Below are 20,006 nucleotides of genomic sequence, written 5' to 3'. Positions count from 1 at the left end.
TGTAATTTTTTATACCACCGAAATAGAAAACTCAATATATCTCGAATCTCGATATATCGCCCAGCCCTAACTGTACATTTTGACATACCTTTTATTTTATACAGATGCCTTTGTGGAAAATAAATTCCATTTCTGCAAGATTTTTTTTCTTTCTTTCTAATTTTATACATGAGATATTTTAACCTATTTTCATCACTTTTTCTTGCCATAGTTTTGCTCCTTTTAATGTATTTTTGCTACATTACTCCCAAATGATTTCATTACAATTTTCCCAAATTTATTCGAAAAAATACAATTCTTAATATAATATACATAATACACACATATATGTAGGTGCCATAAAACACAGTGAGTGACTGAACAAAATATATGTGAATTAATTTGTTGTTCTTTTAAAAAATACTAGTATACTTTATCAGTGAAATGGTCCCAAATTATTGAGACTTTAGGTTGGTTCTTCTTCTATTGCTCAGTTCTTCTTCCTTTTTAAGTTTATACATGAGCTGTTTTACTGTATCTAAGGGAACTGTGGTAAGATTTATTCCCAAAAATAAACATGAAGGGTGAAAGTAGCTTTACATTGAGTACTATTTAATTGAGCTACTTTTTACTTGTACTCAAGTATTTTATGTATGAAAGCATCTTTGAGGTTTGTTTTTTTGTTTTTTTTTTACTATTAATAATAATAATAATAATAATAATAACATACTTGAGTAAAATTTCAATCAAGTATGTGTGTGCGTGTGTGTGCGTGTGTGTGTGTGTGTGTGTGTGTGTGTGTGTGTGTGTGTGTGTGTGTGTGTGTGTGTGTGTGTGTGTGTGTGTGTGTGTGTGTGTGTGTGTGTGAGAAAAAGATCATTTGAGACGTGTTGGGTAGATCATTAAATAAATTAGTGCCTAATCTATGAATTACAATAAAATTCCTTCTATAGAGGAAACTCATTGAATTATCCCCACTATGCAGTGTAAATGCTGTATTTCTGTGGATTAGAGTGCACGCCTGTGCAGCTCTGCTATTACCTGAGGATCAGAAAAGGCTTTGCAGCACTCGCTCTATTCAACAGCACAAGAATACGGCAAGAAACGGCTCCAAAATAACCTACAGCAGACGTCCATATTTGTCCTTTTCTGCTTGTTTTTTTTACCCTTTGTCGCCTATTATTTCTGTTTGTTTTCCACTGAGACGACTTAAGACGTAACGTTATCAGCTCCTTCCCTGGAGGCCTTTGAGTTTGTCTGACTTAATCCACAATATTTGTTTTTGTGAATAACAATAAGTGATAAAATGCACTATACAATACAATATGTTTTTATTAAGCCAGACATATAGGGATTCTTCTAATATTTCCACAATGTACATTTGGTGAGCGACGACGTCACTGAACATTAAAATCAGTCAAAGCTACGCAGATCCCGAAATGTAGAACACACAATAATGTGAATATTTACGTTATAAATCATATATTTCTCTCTCTTTTTTTGATAAAAGGGCTCTAAATTGTCTCAAGTGGCAGAAATATGTCGCCATTTTTTTTTTCTCTCCTCCTTCTTTTCATGAACTCATATAGGCAGGCCTACATTTGGCTTATTTTTCAATATGTTCAGCATCCAAACACCATAGACAGCACAAAACAAAGAAAAACTTCCATTCGTGCAAAAAAAAGATGCCGTGAAAGCACTTCTTCTTCATCATCATCTTCTTCATCTTCTTCTTAGGTTGTCCATAAATCCATAAAAACTTCACTTTGGACGAAAAATCATAAAAAAAAAATCTTTAAGGCTATACAAACGTAAAATAGAGCATAACACACTCAGCCTTTTTTTCCTCCAGGTTCTCCCATTTATTTGAGTTTTTTCCAAGCAGAAGGATGTGGGAATGAGGGGGAGGAGGAGGAAAAATCCACGGATCCCATCAGCACACGCCCACCAAGCCATCGATTCGTTAAATTATCCAGATTGCGTCAAAGTTCACGGATGGGGTTTTTGAATTTATGAAACTCCAAAGGAAACATTGTTTTTTTTTACGATAGATAGTGACGTGTATACAGATAGACGTCGGCTTCCTTGGCTGACACTTGAAAATAAATGGCGTGTTGTTGTTTCTTGGTCTCGCGTGTTCTTCAGTTTAAAGAAGAAGTCCAGTATAAGTGCCATCATGTGATTATAGAGGAAAGACTAGAAAGCCTGAGAAGGTGGAGTACTTCCATCCGCCCATTAGGGTTCCGCGTTCCAGCTTCAGGTAGACGCGGTCGTCCCGTTCTACCATCAGCAGAACGCCGTTGCTCGCAGCCTCTCTCGTCACGTCCTGGTCCCCGGCGAAGGCTGAAATAACCGGATAGTCGTTCTGCATCAGGTTGACCTGCAGGGAGAGGATCCCAGGGGTTAATAATAGTCACCCACGTGCACTGCACACCACATGCACTATCTCACCTGGATGGTTTGTCTGTTGTACACCTTCACCACGTGAAAGCTGAAACTATAAATCCCCCTCCTCGGTGCCTGGAAAACACTTCCTTTAAGATCGAAATGATTGCCGATGTTGACTAAAACCTGCAAAAAATACAAGATTTACAGTGTTTTATAGGGTGTTGGATGTAAAAACTCATTTAGCTCATTTTTATTTCATTTGAGATAGAAATTCATGTAAAACAGCATTTCTCTATACCATTGTTAAAAATGTGTACACATGAAAATTAAATCTAAATGTAAATATTAAATCTAAATCTAAATGCGAAATCAGGTCAGGTGCTCACCTGCCCACTTTGCATAATTTCTAAACATTTAGCTTTACACTTGGCGACCGATTTAACATTTAGATTTTGATTCAACATTAAGATTTAGATTCAACATTTACATTTTACATAGACAAAGTATTTTAAACATTTGGCTTTTTCCTCACATTTACCTTTCATTTCAGACAGAAATTCATGTAAAACAGCATTTCTCTATGTCACTGATAAGTGTACACATGAAAAAATGTATCTAAATGTAAATGTTGAATCTGAATCTGAATGTTATCTCTAAATCTAAATGTCAAATCAGGTCAGACGCTGACCTGCCCACTTTGCATAACTTCTAAACATTTAACTTTACACTTTAACGACTGATTTAACATTTAGATTTAGATTTAACATTTAGATTTAGATTTTTTCATACTTTTCTTATAGCTGACCTATTTTAAACATTTGGCTCACTTTCCTCACATTTAGCTAATTTTACTTTAATTTCAGACAGAAGTTCATGTAAAACATGTAAATATCATGGTTAAAACTGTGTACACATGAAAAATAAATCTAAATCTAAATGTTACATTTAAATGTTAAATCGGTCACCAAGACCTCACATTTAGCTAATTTTTCTTTCATTTGAGACAGAAGTTCATGTAAAACAGCGGGTTCTATATCATTGTTAAAACTACACGTGAAAAATGAATCTAAATGTAAATGTAAATCTAAATGTAAATGTTAAATCTAAATCTAAATGTAAAACCTAAATGTTGAATCGGTGGCCAAGTGTAAAGCTAAATGTTTAGAATTTATGCAAAGTAAGCAGGTCAGCACCTGTCAGTCACGAGACTCCGCCCACACCTCAGACTACAGCGAAGTGAGTGAAGGGAGGGCAAGAGCAAGACGTGGTGGGATCGAAGAACTGTCCTCACACAGTTTAACAGACGTAGATTCACTGATAGTACCAGCATGATGTATGTACACTGACTTTAGCCAGTGATGAAGATGGATGAAGAAGACCTCGGGTGGTGGGGGTGTGTGGGAGTAAGGGTGAGGCTTCATGATCTACCGGCGCTGACCTGCCCACTTTGTATAATTTCAAAACATTAAGCTTTACACTTGGCGATTTAACATTTAGATTTAGATTTAACATTTAGATTTAGATTCAAAATTTAGATTTAGATTCAAAAGGTAGATCTATCATTTAGATTTAGAATAAACATTTAGATTTAGATGTATTGTTCATACTTACACATTTTTAACAATGAAATAGAGAAATGCTGTTTTACATGAACTCCTGACTCAAATCAAAGAAAAATGAGATAAATGTGAGGAAAGTGAGATAAATGTTCAAAATGTTTCGAAACAGAAGGACTTTTTACATTCGGAACCATAGTGTCATCTATAAATATCAGCGTGCGTGGCGCGCCAAGATCATCGGGATTCACTTCAATTGCAGTTTGAAAGATTTCCCAATTGTGTTTTTGTTTTTTGCACACAGCATCGTGCAGGTCATGGTCCAAATATATCAGCCGTGAAAACTTATTGGTTTTCTCCAATCAAAGCGACACCACGCACGTGCAATTGCTGCAGAGGCCCCGGACGCGCGGGTGTAGGGATGATGAGTCGTTTCCAAATCACAAATATTGCGCACAACATGTATATCCATCCATCCATTTATTTTCTGACCCATTTGTTCTTTTTTTCCAGTGTCACCGGGGGCTGCTGCCAGCTCTCAATGGGCGCTAGGCGGGGGTACACCCTGGACAGGGCGCCAGTCCACATACCTGTGCGTAATCGCGGTTTTCATTTAAAAAAATAAATAAATAAATAATTAAGTATTATGTGGAATGATGGATATGTACACGGCGTCACAAGTAACAGAAAAAAACACTAATCTAAGCACGCACACACATGCACGCGCGTTTAATTATCCAAGAACATTGACAAGATTAACTGTGTTTTTTTTCTATTAATTAGTGATTTTAATGGTGGGAACATCTGACCTGGTCAAAGTAGATGGTCATGGAGGTGTTGCTCATCTCCGACGGCTCGTGGTTGGTTCCCCGCACGGCGGAAAAAGCCACCTTTGCCCCAGCGGAGCGCACGGAAATGCCCAGCGAGGACGTGACCCCCCCGTCCGACGAAGGGTTCGAGTCACACACCACTAAACACTTGCCCTCCAGCACGATGGGCTCCGTGTCGTTTTGGCCGAGGCAGAGCGCCACGCCGCATCCCAGGAGGAGGAGGCTCAGTGCCAGGGTGGCATTGGCACAGGGTCCCGGGGAGCGCGCTGGCACCATGGTCGGACACGCACACGTACACGGTGGCCCCTTGGAGGTTCGTTAGGAGTCGATCACCTGGTCCAGACTTGGTCCCCTCTGTGTTCCTCTCCTCCTCTATGGTGGGATGCTCCCTCACTCTCTCAAACACCCTCTGACACAAGGACGCGCTCCGACTCAGACTCCCCTCCCCTCCCCTCCCTCCTGTGCGTCTGAGTGGATTTTTTTTTTTAGGGAGGATTCAGATAAACGTGAACAATCCTGAAAGAGATAATAATTTAATGTGAAACAGTCAGAATAAAAAACATGTTTTTAAAAGGTTTCACTGTGTAAACTTTGCCAGTTACTCGTGCGTAAAACTTACTATTGTGCGTAAAACTGACAATTTCATTAACAAATGAAAATAAATGGAAATTAAATGTTCTATAATATCTATTTTACTGTGAACAAATTATTTCACTACACAGTTGCAGATCGTTTGGCAGCCGCAGTGCATTGTAATGACAAACGATGCCATTAAGCTCGTGTTTCCCACCTTTTACACTTAATCACATGCACCAATTTCTTTTGCCATAAATAAAATTACTTATTTGCATGTTCACAGAATGAGGAAAAACAGCCTACCTGTGCTCTCCATTCCTGCTGATGTGCTCCGTGTCTCCTCCACACTGTGAAGTGAGCGCAGCAGCAGCAGCAGCAGCACCAGCAGCAGCTCTGTGTATGGCGCAACTAAAGCCTGACCAGGGAAAACTCACGCCCAGTACTTCAGCTACTGCGACAGGACAGACATCCTTAAAAAGTATCCACCCAGCAATAAAAAGCACACACGTGAACTAATGGAAATGTTTAAATATGAGTCATTAACGCAGTGTTTATCATTAATAATATCATTATGGGGTTTGAAACAATGGGAGAAGCAGATGATAACAACCTTGCTCTTGTGTGTGACATTCTCCATCCATGCATACACTGTATGTGTTATTAATTTCAGAATTAACCAAGCAGTATAATGTGTCCAACTGAGATACTTTTGCGCCATCCAGTGGCTGATCTAAATAGTGCAGACATTATTTTTTTAAGCTATTGAGGAAATTAATGATTTTTTTTAAAAAAAAAAATTCTGACTTCATCTCTCCGTTTTTGAGAAGTTATGTTTTATTTTTGTATCTTGTTTCATAAGCCAGAAACAGACTTGATTTGCATATGTATTTCCTTTTTTTGTTTGTTTGTTTGTTTTATTGCTTTGCTCAAAATAAATGAATATACATAAAAATTAAATTAAATTTTTTTCTAGTCATAAAAGGAATTCTCGATTTTTGAAATACAATTATTACTAATAAGAATGTAATGTTCACTAGATACAAATATATTTAGGATATCTGAAATTATACATTCTGATTTTTACGAGTTACAATCCCATGCGGACAAATCAGTAATTTCACTTTGACTAGTTTACAATCTACAATCACATTTATGTCTGTAATGTAACAACAATTTATAGATATCAACAATTAACTGACTTGTTCATATCTACAATTAACATTGTAACTAGTGGGAAACTAAATGTAGTTATCATTAATAGAAACTGCAACTATAGTCAAAATGACACTATATAAATATGTCAACTTGGAAGAACAACATGTCAAAAGTGAATTATAGATGGAATTTAATTTGAATGGAATTCAATGGAACATTTTGACAAGTTGAAAATAAGTTTCTGCGATAGTGCAAATTGAAATGTTCATATCAATAATTACTATTGTGACAGTCATTCACTCAAAAAGAAAGACGTTTATTTTAAACTTTATCACGGTCAATCTTTTTTTTCCTCCTTCTCAGGACTACTTAACACATATTGCACTGCGTCAGATGTGAGTGAAAAACCATGGTTTAACGAATCTCTAGACACTTTCTTTAAACTAGTACAGTGCCCATCGGAAGTATGTATTCATATAGTGGGAGGAGCTTAAGTAGAGTTGTCATTTATGGTCAAATGAGTTTGTGTTTGAAGGTTGGATGTACAAAGAGGTGAACATACTCTGTAGTGTTATAAATAAAAATGTTGGACACAAATACGTCTCTTTCTTAAATCTAACAGTTTTTATGAGGTATTTCTTACTAATTTATTAAGTCATTTAGTCTTTCAAAACAAATCAATAAGATTGAGTGCATGAATTCATCCATATCAATTTCTAAATATATACATATATATTTGACTTTATTTAATTAATTATGATGTAGTTAAAAACTGACTGTTTTTAAAGTTCGTCAAACTCGATTTTTTTTTTTTGCATTTTCTTCAAAGTTATCCTAGAAAAATTTAACACAGGAAAATCAAAAAAATTCAGTTTTCCTGAATCAAAAAAACAAGAAGTTCACTAAACTACTAAAAAGTGGTTGGAAAATGTGACCTTATTTTTATTAAGTTGGATCTAAGCAACAGTTTTTACAGCGTACGTTTAACGAATCTCTAGACACTTTCTTTACACTAGTACAGTGCCCGTCAGAAGTATGTATTCATATAGTGGGAGGAGCTTAAGTAGAGTTGTCATTTATGGTCAAATGAGTTTGTGTTTGAAGGTTGGATGTACAAAGAGGTGAACATACTCTGTAGTGTTATAAAGGGGTTCATTTGTGGGTACAAATGATTTCCCTGGTTTAATTCTATGGGACATGAACACATGATATATAGATAAAGGTTGCACCAATGTTTGCTGGACTTAGATAAATAGATCATAAATGTACCAGAGCATCCCCTGTCTTTAGACCTTACCTCAACAAAGAAAAACACTACATGAATTCCACGTAAACATGTCATGTACATCCAACATACGACCATAGAGAAGAGACACAGAAAAGTGGTGGATTTAATTTGTGTTGATTTCAAAATCAAAATAAACCTTTTGAAAAGTAAGAAGTTAAAAATAAGAATCTAGTAACTATAATATGATTAAAAAAAACCTATAATATTAATAATAAACAATATTAAATAATGATAAAGTAATATAATGATAATATAGCAATATAATAATACAATGAGAATACCATTAACTATAATATAAAATAATATGAGAATATAATGGTAATTATAAGAATAGCAATAACATTAATGCAGTAGTTGTACCAATAATAATAATTTGAATAATAATGGCAATAAAACAACATGATGAGAATTGATTAGTCAGCATGAAGGCTGTAAAAGGTTGTGTCTCTCATTTCTTCCTTTTACTTAATCAGACAAAGAGAAATTTAGTAGAAACACATCATTTTGGGAGAGTTTTTATTTCTTTTTTTATTGATTGTGGAATGAGTAACAATAGTTTTTGTGAATTTTAAAGAAAGTTTTCAAGACTTTATCTTTTCTGACTTGTGACTTCAGGAAGTCACAGAGTAAGACAAGCATCCCCAACATTTAAAGCTTTCCATTTATTTGACTAGTCAGCATTAAACTACACTTCCAGTCCAGATTTTGCTCCAAGTCTGTATCAGCTGATGATGTCCATGATCAGATCTTTGACCTCCTCTGCCATCGCTTTGTCAGAAAGTTGATGAACCTCTTAAACACAGATTTCTTCTTTGGAGGATCTTTCTCAGGTTCACTGATGTTCATGCTGAGATTTCTTTTCAACAGTTCAGCTTCTACTTTAGCAGAGGCCTTCTTCTCCCTCAGCAGCATGATTTGAAAATGAAGGTTCTCCTGCTCTTTCATGGCCTGAACGTGTTGTTCTAGAAATTCTCGTGTCTTCTTCTTCAGCTCAGTCTGAAGAAGGTGGATCAGCTCCTTGTCCTGTTCTTGGAAGTCATTCAGTTGCTTGCATTTCTCTGTTGTTTCTTCAAGCTTTTCCTGTTCAGTAGTGAGACAGGCCTTCAAGGTGGAGATCATTTCTACATGTTCAGCCTCCAGATGAGCTTTATTTTCCAGTTCCAGGACTTGGATGGAGACCGTACGCTCATCTGTTTCCAATAAAGCGCTGAGGCGGGAGATTTCCTCTTCTTTGAGGTGAATCATCACATTGGTTTGCTGTTGTTGAGCATCTTTTTCTGTGGCCCACTGCTCCTTCAGCACCTTAAAGTCTTCTGATGATTTCTCCAGTGTCTGGTTGAGGTGGTCAATCATCTCTCGTTGCTGCTGAACGATGGTCTCCTTCTCCTTCTGCGTGTCCAATAATCTGGCCTTGTCTTTGTCACACTGGGTCAGTTGGGCCTCTAATGCTTGTTGTGACAGGTTCATAGACAGTTTGAGGTTTTCATTTTCCTCCTTCAGTTGGTCCAGCACAGAAGTATCATTTTGGACCTGAGAACAGTGGAGGATGGACATTTCCATCTGCTGAGAGCCAAGGAGTGAAGTATTCAAGCACAGACTCTCTGTAACAGACTCTGGGTTGTGAGCCTTGTTGTCTGCTACTGTTTCCATCACTGGATCATCTTTCTTTTGTCTCACAAAACGGCGCCGACCTTGTCTGTGAGCGTTCTTAGGCATTTTAGTAGATGAAGTTTGAGGATTTAACAATGTAAATGTTGCTTCTCAGGCTTTGAAATGCTTTGTGTGTTCTTTCATCTAACTTCAAAGACACTGAGTTCTAAATAAAACAAAAAAATAGAAGAAAGAACATGTTCGAAAATCATCACCATAGCAACCATTTCAACTGAAGCTTTTTAGCAAACTGGCCACTCATTGGCCAGTTTAGGTCACGTGACACGCCCACACTGAGGGTCAACTCGTCTGGTGACGTCACCGACACCTGCACTGAATCCTTCAGTTGTACTGAGACTCAGAGACGACAATACATCACGGCAGACATGGAAGTAAGTGTTTTTATTTCTTTAAATCAGCTTTTATCTGAATGAATATGAGTGTGCTGCAATATTTAATACCAACTTTAATGCCAAAGCATGGCTTGTTCACCCCCTACTATTTTTTGTCCATGTGCGCGGGGCTAATGCTAACATGCTAGCTAGTCATTAGCCACACAGTTTGTGCTAAATTATTCCAATATTCATTTATACATGTATTTATTAATACTTTTGGCAGGTTTGGTCCTCCGTAGCGGGGGGCTAATGAAGTAGAATCATATAATTGTATTATATTAATTGCGGTATTAAATCATTTTAATGTGTCCTAAATACTGTCAATTTGACTGGAAATATACCGGTGTTGTGCAATAATCTGTGACCCGAAAAGTCAGTGAACTACTGTCATTACCTCCTTTTACTTTGATATATTTTTGATAGTACTTCATTATAGTTATATATTTTAGTCATATTATTATAAATATATAGTATTTAGAATATTTCATATATATATATATATATATATTACACTTGCCACTTTTATAATTGTACACACTATAGTTAATATGTATTATTTATTGATTGTTTACAAAGCAGATTTGATTTGTTTGGTTTTTTTTTTCATTTAAATTTGGATTATTAACAATTTTGTTGTAGTTTTTGCTTATTTTCAGTGATGTTGATAGTTTTTCAATGTAGTGACTCCCCAGGACCCACAGGTGGTGATTTGAGTGGGTCTCTGGGAAATTCAATGTGTCCTCAATAAAAAAAAAATGATTAATTTCTATTTCTTATATTCTTCTATTTCTTAAATTGTAGTGTTAAACTCTCTTAATGGTGGTATGATATGGCTATAATTAGCAGATTTATTCATGTATGTTCAAAATGTATCTGAAATACAATTTTAAATCTGAAAAGTTTATTGCACAACAACTGTTACAGTGGCAGGTTGTATTGCACTTTTGTAGCAACATAAAAGAGCACCAAAATAAATTATTAAAATTCAAAATAAAACATAAAATAAGACCAATTATTATTATGAACTGCAATGTATTTGTACGAGTTAGAAATACTTATTAATTACTTACAGTGTTGTTTGGTGCATGATAAGAGTACATGAACAAAAGCATATAAGAAATAAAAACAACTAATAAATGAAGTTAGAAATTATATGGTTGAAAATAAAAAAATAATCATTCAGTTTCCTTTGCACATCAATTTATGTTTAACTAAAATAATGAATCAACTTAGGATAACAAATCCACTGTCTTTAAAAATAAAAAACTTTTTAAAAATAATGCTTCTTCTCCAACAAATTAAACCATAGAGGATGAAATACAATAAACAGGAACTGATTCCCTCAGTAAACTATATTTTTATGCATTTTCTGGGTGATGTCACTGGTGTTTTATGAGATTGGATGTGATCCCTCCTTTGTATGTGTATCATTGATAAGTATTGTTTGTACATTGTAAATATCTCTGTAAATAAAAAAAATTAAAATAAAAAAAGATCGCGCTGTCTGTGCGGAAAAATCAAACAAAAAAAGTGTTCCCTCCTATAGCTGGTGACAGCGCCTGCACAGTAGATCTCCTCTTGCTTTACCGTCTGTTTTCAAGTGAATAGCGTGCAGTGAGTTTAAACTGTGCAGGGAGGACAGTAGAGGCAGCCGCTATGTAGCGGGAATTGGCACCGGTAGTATCGTAATCCACGGTAGTACCGTCGTGTAGAAATTCTAGTATAGTAAGAACCGTTACAATTGGGTATCGTGCAACTATAGTTCACAATGTGTCGTCTTTAATGGGAAAAATGAGGTGCGTTCCTGGGATGCATGGATAGTGGATTTACTTCAACCTTTCAGATTTTTATGCGTCAGGGACACAGGACGTGTACCTAGCAACATCACTGATTTGACATTGTTTATATATTGTTATTAGACAGGTACTCTCCAAAGCTCCAGCAGCTGTTCAGTGCAAAGGGAGGAGCCGTGGGTCAGCGCATCAAGAACATGTTGATGGAACTGATACAGGTAAGGCAAGAGTGTATGAAGAAAAAGTTATAGGAACATATTAATACAATGAGTCATTTGTTTAATTATTCACTTATAATAAGCCAAATCAGCATTATCAGTACGCATGCGCGATTCCCGGGTCAATATATCTGGGTCAGAGTTCACGACTGCCCAGCGTGTCAACAAAGCCCCTGTCTAGCGGAACAACCGGCTACTTATACGGACTTTCAGGCATTTACTTTGCTTAAGGTCGTTTTAAGGCAATATGCCAGGGTCACATTGTTCAGTGCGTGGCTGTTCCAACGGTACACGTGGGCTTAATACGTGGATGAAAGAGTTTTGCCCCGTTCACGAGTGCAATAAAGGAACCTCACGATGTATATGCGACCCGCCATACGTACTCATCCCTTTTCCTACTGAAAGAAACGATCCAGAACGTCGTGCTGAATGGATTAAATCAGTAAGTTTGACATATACTGTACTACATTAAAGCTAACTAGTATATAAATATTATATTGTGGTGTACATGTTAGAGGTGTATCTCACCCAGCAGGTTTCGGGGGTTTGTTGGCGTCCTTTTCTTTCTCGCCACAATATGCCCGATCCCCCCAGGATCAACTGTCAACATCGATCTCGAGCAGAGATTTATAATCAAGGTTGACAGCCTCTCGTTCCTGCTGTTTGGTCAAAACTATAGGCGCTTTTTGAAATGACAATGCCCAAGCGAGGGCCACCAGTTCTTTCTTCCTCTTCCCAGTAACAACGTGTCCACGTCTCTTACAATATTCTATTAAAACATCCACTTTACAACGCTCAAAATATTCAATATCTTTGTCAGACTCGGCCATGTTTATGTTTTATGATACGAGCTAGGCGGGAACTGGGTAGTCCTGACCTTTGACCCGGACCAGCATGCTTTGCGCGCAGCGAGATGCCGAATCCGCTTATTGTAGGATCCAATGACTTCAGTTGCTAACAAGAGAGATGTCACCCTGAGATGTCTCACTGAGTATATGGGAGAGAGTGTTGAGGAGCTCATCACTGACTTCAAAGTAGGGGTGGGCGATATGGGAAAAATATCATATCACCATTTTTTCTGTGTGACATCACGATCACCATTTTTTTATTCAAATCATTTAGATTATCATAAAGTTATTTACCAATAAAACAAACCAAATCACCTACTTAAAATCATCGGCCTAAATGGAAAAAAATGAATAAAAGCTCATTTAGGACAAGGTAATTATCTTTTTATTTTAATTGTATGTAAGCAATTTATCAAACTGGTTCCTAGTACAATTAACATCAAACAAAAAGGCTGACAAGTTATTTTAGTCAAACAGTTTTTTTTACTTTGTTTAACTAAAGTGGTGTAGCATTAGCATGAGCATCACTTGCTACATAACAAGGCAGCTAAAGCCCTATAAAATCTGTTTTATTTTTTTTTCAAATTCCGGTTTTTCCACTTTAATTTTTTAAATTGCGTTTTCTTAGAAATATGTATCATTTTTTAAAGAAAATATTAGTTTTTAACTCCTGTGAGGAAACAAAATAAATACTAATAAATAAATTAAAAAAAACCTCATAATTAAACAAAAATGTATGTCAAAATAAAGTACACACAATTTGTCCCCCATAGTCAGGACAAAAGTAACACCATGCAATACACTGAAGTTAAAAAACAAAAGAAAAGAAAACATCTTTTTCAGGAAAACAGCAAAACAAAACAATGTTCTGGCTAATAAGCCATGCACTCTAATAGAAAAAAAAGTTAAAACTTTGATTGTTTTCATTATTGTGTTTCATTAGTTATTTTTTTATTAATTCATTATTTCAACATGCATTTTACTGTCGCTCTGATGAGATGTTAGAATGTAACATTCTAATAACGTTGCTCCAACGGACTTTTATTTTGTAAACCGGAAGTTCCCACTGAAACGGTTGTACTTGAGGTAGCTAGCTGACTGTGAATGTGTAACTACGAGGCACGGACAAAAAACTGGAATAAAAAGAACTAAAGGACAAAACGGACTGAGTTATTCTTAGTTAGCCAGGCATAACAGTTCGAACGCTGAGCAGGTGAAGATGATTAAAGCTGATCACGTTTTCACAGCGCGTCGCTTCGCTACACGAAACACGGACGGAGCTTCACAAGCACAGCCAAGTTAACGGGCACTAGAGGTTCTGTATTTAGGAGTCAGTGATGATTTGTGTTGTTTTAGAGAGTGTTTGTGGTGGTTTAAGATGAGTTTAATGCAGCCGGGACAGGAGGAGAGAGGGTGGTGCACCTAATAAGTGGTCCCCTGAAACATTTCCCCATATAAAATGTTCTTTGCACCACGGTGACGGCGTTTTGTCCATTTTTGCGTTTAAACATTTTTTTTGGTACGTAAGCAGTAGTGGAACAAATCAGCACTTCAGCACCACGGAGAGCGACCACTTTATTTTGACACACACTTTATCTATTTCAACTCAGAGCCTATATCAGTAGCTATAAAGTTTAGTAAAACTGGCACAGCGGCCCACATGTTCACAAACACAATTTCAATATGAAGTACTATAAGCCCACTGCATATCAGTCCATTTACAGCTTTTTATGGTCACTTTTTACTGGATCCAGACTGAGATACCGCTCCCCGTGCACCATCGCCTTGTTTTGCACCGAGCCTGCGCACGCATGCGCCTAATTTAGTATGACGCATTTCACCCCCAAAATGTCGACTAAAAAGAGAAAGGTAGACGCTGAACGCTGCAAAGTATTTATTTACTGAAGTCAGAGGTAAAGCGGTGTGTTTGGTTTGCGGGGACCAGATTGCTGTGTTCAAGGATTACAATTTGAGTCGACATTACGAGACGAAACATTCAGAGAAATATAAAAACTTGAATGACGGTGAAATGGCGTGGATTTCAGAAGATTTGGTAGCAAAGCTCTAAAAGCAACAAGGATTTTTTTACCAAGCTTCACACATCCAGGGATGCTGCAACCAGGACCAGCTTTGTAATATCCCACAAAATCCCTAAAAACAGTAAGTCATTCTCAGAGGGAGAGTTTGTAAAAGAGTGCTTGGTGGACTCTGCAGCGCTGATTTGTCCTGAAAAAAAAGAAGTATTTGAACAAGTCCCGCTGTCCCGGCACACAGTGACGAGAAGGATCGAGGACATGAAACTCATCGGTCTGTTACAGAAACAGCTCTGCATCAGGAAACATGGATCGTGTGTTGATGCCGCTTTGCACCAAGTTTTTTCCGAACGTGGAACGTTTTCACATTTTACAATTCACGTAAAATAGAGCCTTAATATGACCCAATGTCTCACTCTTTACATCGATAACACAGCAGGCTTGGGTATGATTATGTGGATCTAAAACGCTGGTATGTGAACACATGAAATGTGTGAAATGAGTCTGGCTTCAATTCACCACTTCACCATTTGCACCATTGTTTTCCCACATTTCCAAAATGTCCTTTTGCCTGGTTCAGCATTAGCGCACCAGTGCACACACTTTATTTTTATAAATCACAATCTTTGTATGAAAAGTGTCCTGCACATCTTTCAGGCCCCATTTTGGACGTACACTACAGTTATAAATGAGGCCCCAGATATATTTAATTATGCCCAAAACACAAAACCACACGTGAAACTACTTAAAACATAGTTTCCTTTCTAAATGACACTAAGTTTAGTTATTGTTTTTTTATGTAGTCATTATTTGAACAAATGAGATTTTTCATCCTAATTGTGTTCTATTTGTATGTTCTACAGGGAACAGCAGAGAAAACTGTACATGAGGAACTGAAAGCGTGAGAATCTCCACTTTCCAGGAGCCAGATGCTGCTGGTATCATCATCCAGGGTGTCCCAGTGCTTACTGGTCTTGAAACTCTTGCAAGAGCATGTTGTCTACTCCTCAGATGAACATATGCCCTAAATCTAGAGTATCCACCTAAACCTTGGAAAACATTTGAGGTCTTTCAAGTACTTTTTGCTGGACTAGACTCGCTGCACCCAAAAGCAACTGCAAAATCATGACACTCAAAAACAAGCTTGTTGCCTAAGCCAGCGAGTCCACCTATGAACAGTTTTAGTTCCTGTTCAATAATGTGTGACTTGGATTTCTAGACTTGTTGACATTTGTAAAAAAGCTGTGGAGCTCAATGGACAGCACCTACTAACAAGTTCATTGTTCTTTGTTATCTGTCATTGTAGGCAGATGTAGGTGGAGTTTCTGATCAATGTTTTCACTGTTCTAGGGATCCTCCACTGTTTCTACAAATGTTGTCTAAAATATTACATGTGTGCTTATTAGAAGATCTATGCCTAACAAAACACATTATTTTGCACAATATTAGTTTAATTCACTTTTAAAAATGGGACTACTGTATCATTTTAACACCTGTATTACATCTTGAAATCACGTGATTGATGATGTCATCACGGCCCCATTTGCCTGTAAACATCCCATTGAGGGAAGCATTCAGCCTGATTTTTAGATCATTTAGCAGCTTTTTCAGTCACATGCCAATTTGTGCTACTTTTGGTTGCAGTAAATCAAGAAAAGTTAAAGATGTTGATGTAAACCTCTGTTTTACCCAAAGAGGATAAAAATAGTTGTGACCCAAAAAATAATGGAGACCACAGGAGGTGACGATTCCAACTCTGAGGTTTGGTAGCAGTGAAACAGAGAAGAAGAGCTCAGTGCACGGCTGACTCGCTCTGGTGGCTCAAGTTAGTGTGGTCTCCATTATTTTTTTGGGTCTCGACTGTTTTTATCATCTTTTGGTAAAGCAGAGGTTTACATCGACATCTTGATCTTTTCATTGATTTAGAGCAACCAAAAGTAGCACAAATTAGCATTTTGACCAAAAAAGCTGCTCAATGATCTAAAAAGCAGGTTGAATGCTTCACTCCTACAGAAAGTAATGGGATGTAACAGGCAAATGGGGCTGTGTGGTGGAATAAAGCTTTTAAAACGGTAAAGTAGTCCCATTTTTAAAAGTTAATTCAATGAATAACTGCAAAGTAATGCATTTGTTAAGCATAGATCTAATAAGTACATTTCTAAGATTTTGGGCCACATTTGTAAAAACAGTGGAGGATCCCTTTAAGGTTTTATCAGCTGCAGGTCAGAATTAAAATTGTTGAAATATTCTTATATGCTTCCTAAAATCAAAGACTTTTTTTTTTTTTGTTCTGCACTTTGTTTACATTTGCTAAAGACATTACTCAGATGTTGTATTCAGCACTTTTAAGATCAGGTCAAAGATTACTCTGATCTGTTCAACTTTTATTTGATAGAAACTGTGAAGTTGTAACAAAATACTTTTGTCAAATAAAAATGTTGGACACAAATACGTCTCTTTCTTAAATCTAACAGTTTTTATGAGGTATTTCTTACTAATTTATTAAGTCATTTAGTCTTTCAAAACAAATCAATAAGATTGAGTGCATGAATTTATCCATATCAATTTCTAAATATATACATATATATTTGACTTTATTTCATTAATTATGATGTAGTTAAAAACTGACTGTTTTTAAAGTTCGTCAAACTCGATTTTTTTTTTGCTTTTTCTTCAAAGTTATCCTAGAAAAATTTAATACAGGAAAATCAAAAAAATTCAGTTTTCCTGAATCAAAAAAACAAGAAGTTCACTAAACTACTAAAAAGTGGTTGGAAAATGTGACCTTATTTTTATTAAGTTGGATCTAAGCAACAGTTTTTACAGCGTACGTTTAAGTGAGAGTGAGGTAGCACCAGTTTTTCAGGGAGCTGACGGAGACCATCGAGAAGCAGCTCGCCATGGAACAGAAAAACAAAGGTACACGTGTGTGCATGTGTGTGTGTGTCAGAGGTGTTAAGAGTACTGACATGTCTTACTCAAGTAGAATTACTTTTACTTGAAGTACAAGTACAAATCAGCAGAGGTGGAAAAATACTATTCTTCAGTACTCAAGTAAAAGTATAGATACTTGAATAAAAACTGACTCTGGTAAAAGTAAAAGGATGGAAGCTGCTCCCTTACTTTCAAACCAGCAAGTTCAATATCTTTTATTTTTTTAAGGACTTGTACTATTACATGGACATAAATTACCCTTTATGAACGCCTGAAGAATTTAGTATATTCAATATAAACAGAATTTGTAAATGAACTGTTTCAAAAAAAACAAATTCAAATGCTCAATAAAACCCAGAGAACTACTGCTGAGCTGAAAATCCTTTCACAAGCAGTGTTGTGGTTGTTGGTTTGTGTTTTTTTTATTCCAAGGCTTTAAAAGTAACAAACTTGTTTTTAAAGTGTAAGGTGTAGAAAATAATAACATTGGTTTCAAAAAGTAAGGAGTATAAAAGTAAAAAGTCGGCAAAAATAAATAAATACTCAAGTAAAGTACAGATACCAGAAAAAACGACTGAAGTACAGTAACAAAGTATTTGTACTTGGTCGTTGTCACCTCTGCATGTAAGTCATACATAAAATACTCAAGTACAAGTAAAAAATGGCTTAATTAAATAGTACTGAAAGTAAAAGTAACTAGTTACTTTCACACATCCCCCAAGTTTATTTTTGGTCATAAATCTTGCCACGGTTCCCTTGCATACAGTAAACATCCATGTATAAACTTAAAAAGGAAAAGATTACATTTTGCACGATTGTAACTTATTTTATTTTCCACAAAGGCATCTGTATAAAAATAAAGGTTTTTAAAAATATACAATTATTTTTTTAAATAAAATAAAACAAATACATTTAATTAAAAATAAAAAGAAAAATGATCAAGCTCTACGTATAGATACATTTATGAACTCTAATACACTGCCATATCAAATATGCCATGTGAGTAACAACAATAAGTAGAAACTCCAACCTGATAAAAAAAAAATAAATAAAATAAAACCTGTTTTGGCTCAGATCATTACCTTTAATCTGATTGGTCGGCTATGATGTGATGCATTTGATTGTTGTCTGGTCCTTACATTTTTGTACAAGAGCAATGGAATTTAGTGAACAAAGATGATGCTTTTTAACTGTAAATAATATTTCTGCAAAGACTATTTAAATTATGAATTAATAATTACGTCTCTGGGCGTAAAACTTCTCTGGTAAATACAAACAACATTTTCACATGAGTATAGAACTGAAACGTACCCTGGAGGTGACATGGATAAAAAAAAGCATTATCTCGCAGTGCGACTTAAATATGTCGCACTGGGAGTTACAGAGACTGGTTCTGGATCATCATCGAGTTCATCACAATGGCGTCATCCACAGTGCTGGATATTCATCCGTTTATTGATTTTTACTTTGAAATCGAGTTAAACTATAAAGATCGTAAGGATTTGCTTGCTAGTCGGCACAACTTTCACCTTAGTGACGGACAGGTGAAGAGGATACTTTAGTTTAAGAGGACACAGTCGTTGTAAAGCATACTCAGAGTTTGGAGTTCTGGTTGAAATAATGAGCAACCACTACAATACTACGGGCAACTTGATGAATACCAGTGGATAATAATATTAATAATCATAGCGCATTGGATTTTATTTAGTGCTTTTCATAGACACTCAAAGTGCTTTACATTGATGTGCATCATTCTTTCACTCCACACACAGTGGTGGTAAGCTACTAATGTGGCCACAGCTGCCCTGGGGCAGACTGACAGAAGTGAGGCTGCCATAGTGACCAACACTCACTCAAACCACATTCATACTGGGTATGGGTGTCAATTTTAAATCATTTTTTAAATATATATATATACTGTATATATATATACAGTGTATGTATATATATATTGATATTTACTCAATATTTGTGTGTATTTTTGCAATATTTCAGTGGTGGTTACAATGCTTTCAATGTGTTGCAATGGTTATTTGATGCACTTTATTTTATGATGGCAGTGTGTAACACTGCATTTTCTTTTTTTCAGTGAATATGAGCAAAAACACTAATAATAAATAATAAATAGGATGTTTTGAAGCAAGTAGTTTTGAATTTGTCCTCTGAATGATAATATCTTCTGATGAACAAAAAAAAAAGTCATTAACAAACCACAGCTGTGCCCGTTCATGAAGAAGCAACAAGTTTTATTCAGAGAGGGGAGGGGAGAACATGGTTGATTCTCATCATTTAACAACCTGGAGTTTTCTGGTATATTTCTTTTAGGGTTTTAATCTCTTGCTTCAGTTTGCTGTTTAATTTTT

At 36.1% G+C, this 20,006-nt stretch overlaps 1 protein-coding gene and 1 long non-coding RNA gene across 2 annotated transcripts; one reads left to right on the top strand and one right to left on the bottom strand.

The window, feature by feature from the left end:
• Positions 1-1,293: 1,293 nt before the first annotated feature.
• cbln2b (cerebellin 2b precursor) lies at positions 1,294-5,744 on the bottom strand. Its single transcript, XM_028434960.1, has 4 exons — positions 5,633-5,744; positions 4,733-5,269; positions 2,431-2,550; positions 1,294-2,359 (listed from the first exon to the last, which is right to left on the bottom strand). The coding sequence occupies exons 2-4, from the start codon at positions 5,027-5,029 to the stop codon at positions 2,162-2,164; spliced, it is 615 nt and encodes a 204-aa protein (XP_028290761.1). The 5' UTR covers positions 5,030-5,269; positions 5,633-5,744; the 3' UTR covers positions 1,294-2,161.
• Positions 5,745-9,687: 3,943 nt separating this feature from the next.
• On the top strand, positions 9,688-16,844 carry LOC114454466 (uncharacterized). Its single transcript, XR_003672544.1, has 3 exons — positions 9,688-9,814; positions 11,737-11,828; positions 15,573-16,844. It is a non-coding gene; the product is annotated as an uncharacterized LOC114454466 (long non-coding RNA).
• The last annotated feature ends 3,162 nt before the right edge of the window (positions 16,845-20,006 follow it).

Source organism: Gouania willdenowi, chromosome 20 (assembly GCF_900634775.1).
Source record: "Gouania willdenowi chromosome 20, fGouWil2.1, whole genome shotgun sequence".
NCBI lineage: Eukaryota > Metazoa > Chordata > Actinopteri > Blenniiformes > Gobiesocidae > Gouania > Gouania willdenowi.
Note: the sequence above shows the minus strand (reverse complement) of the source record. Positions and strands in the feature narration are given on the sequence as shown.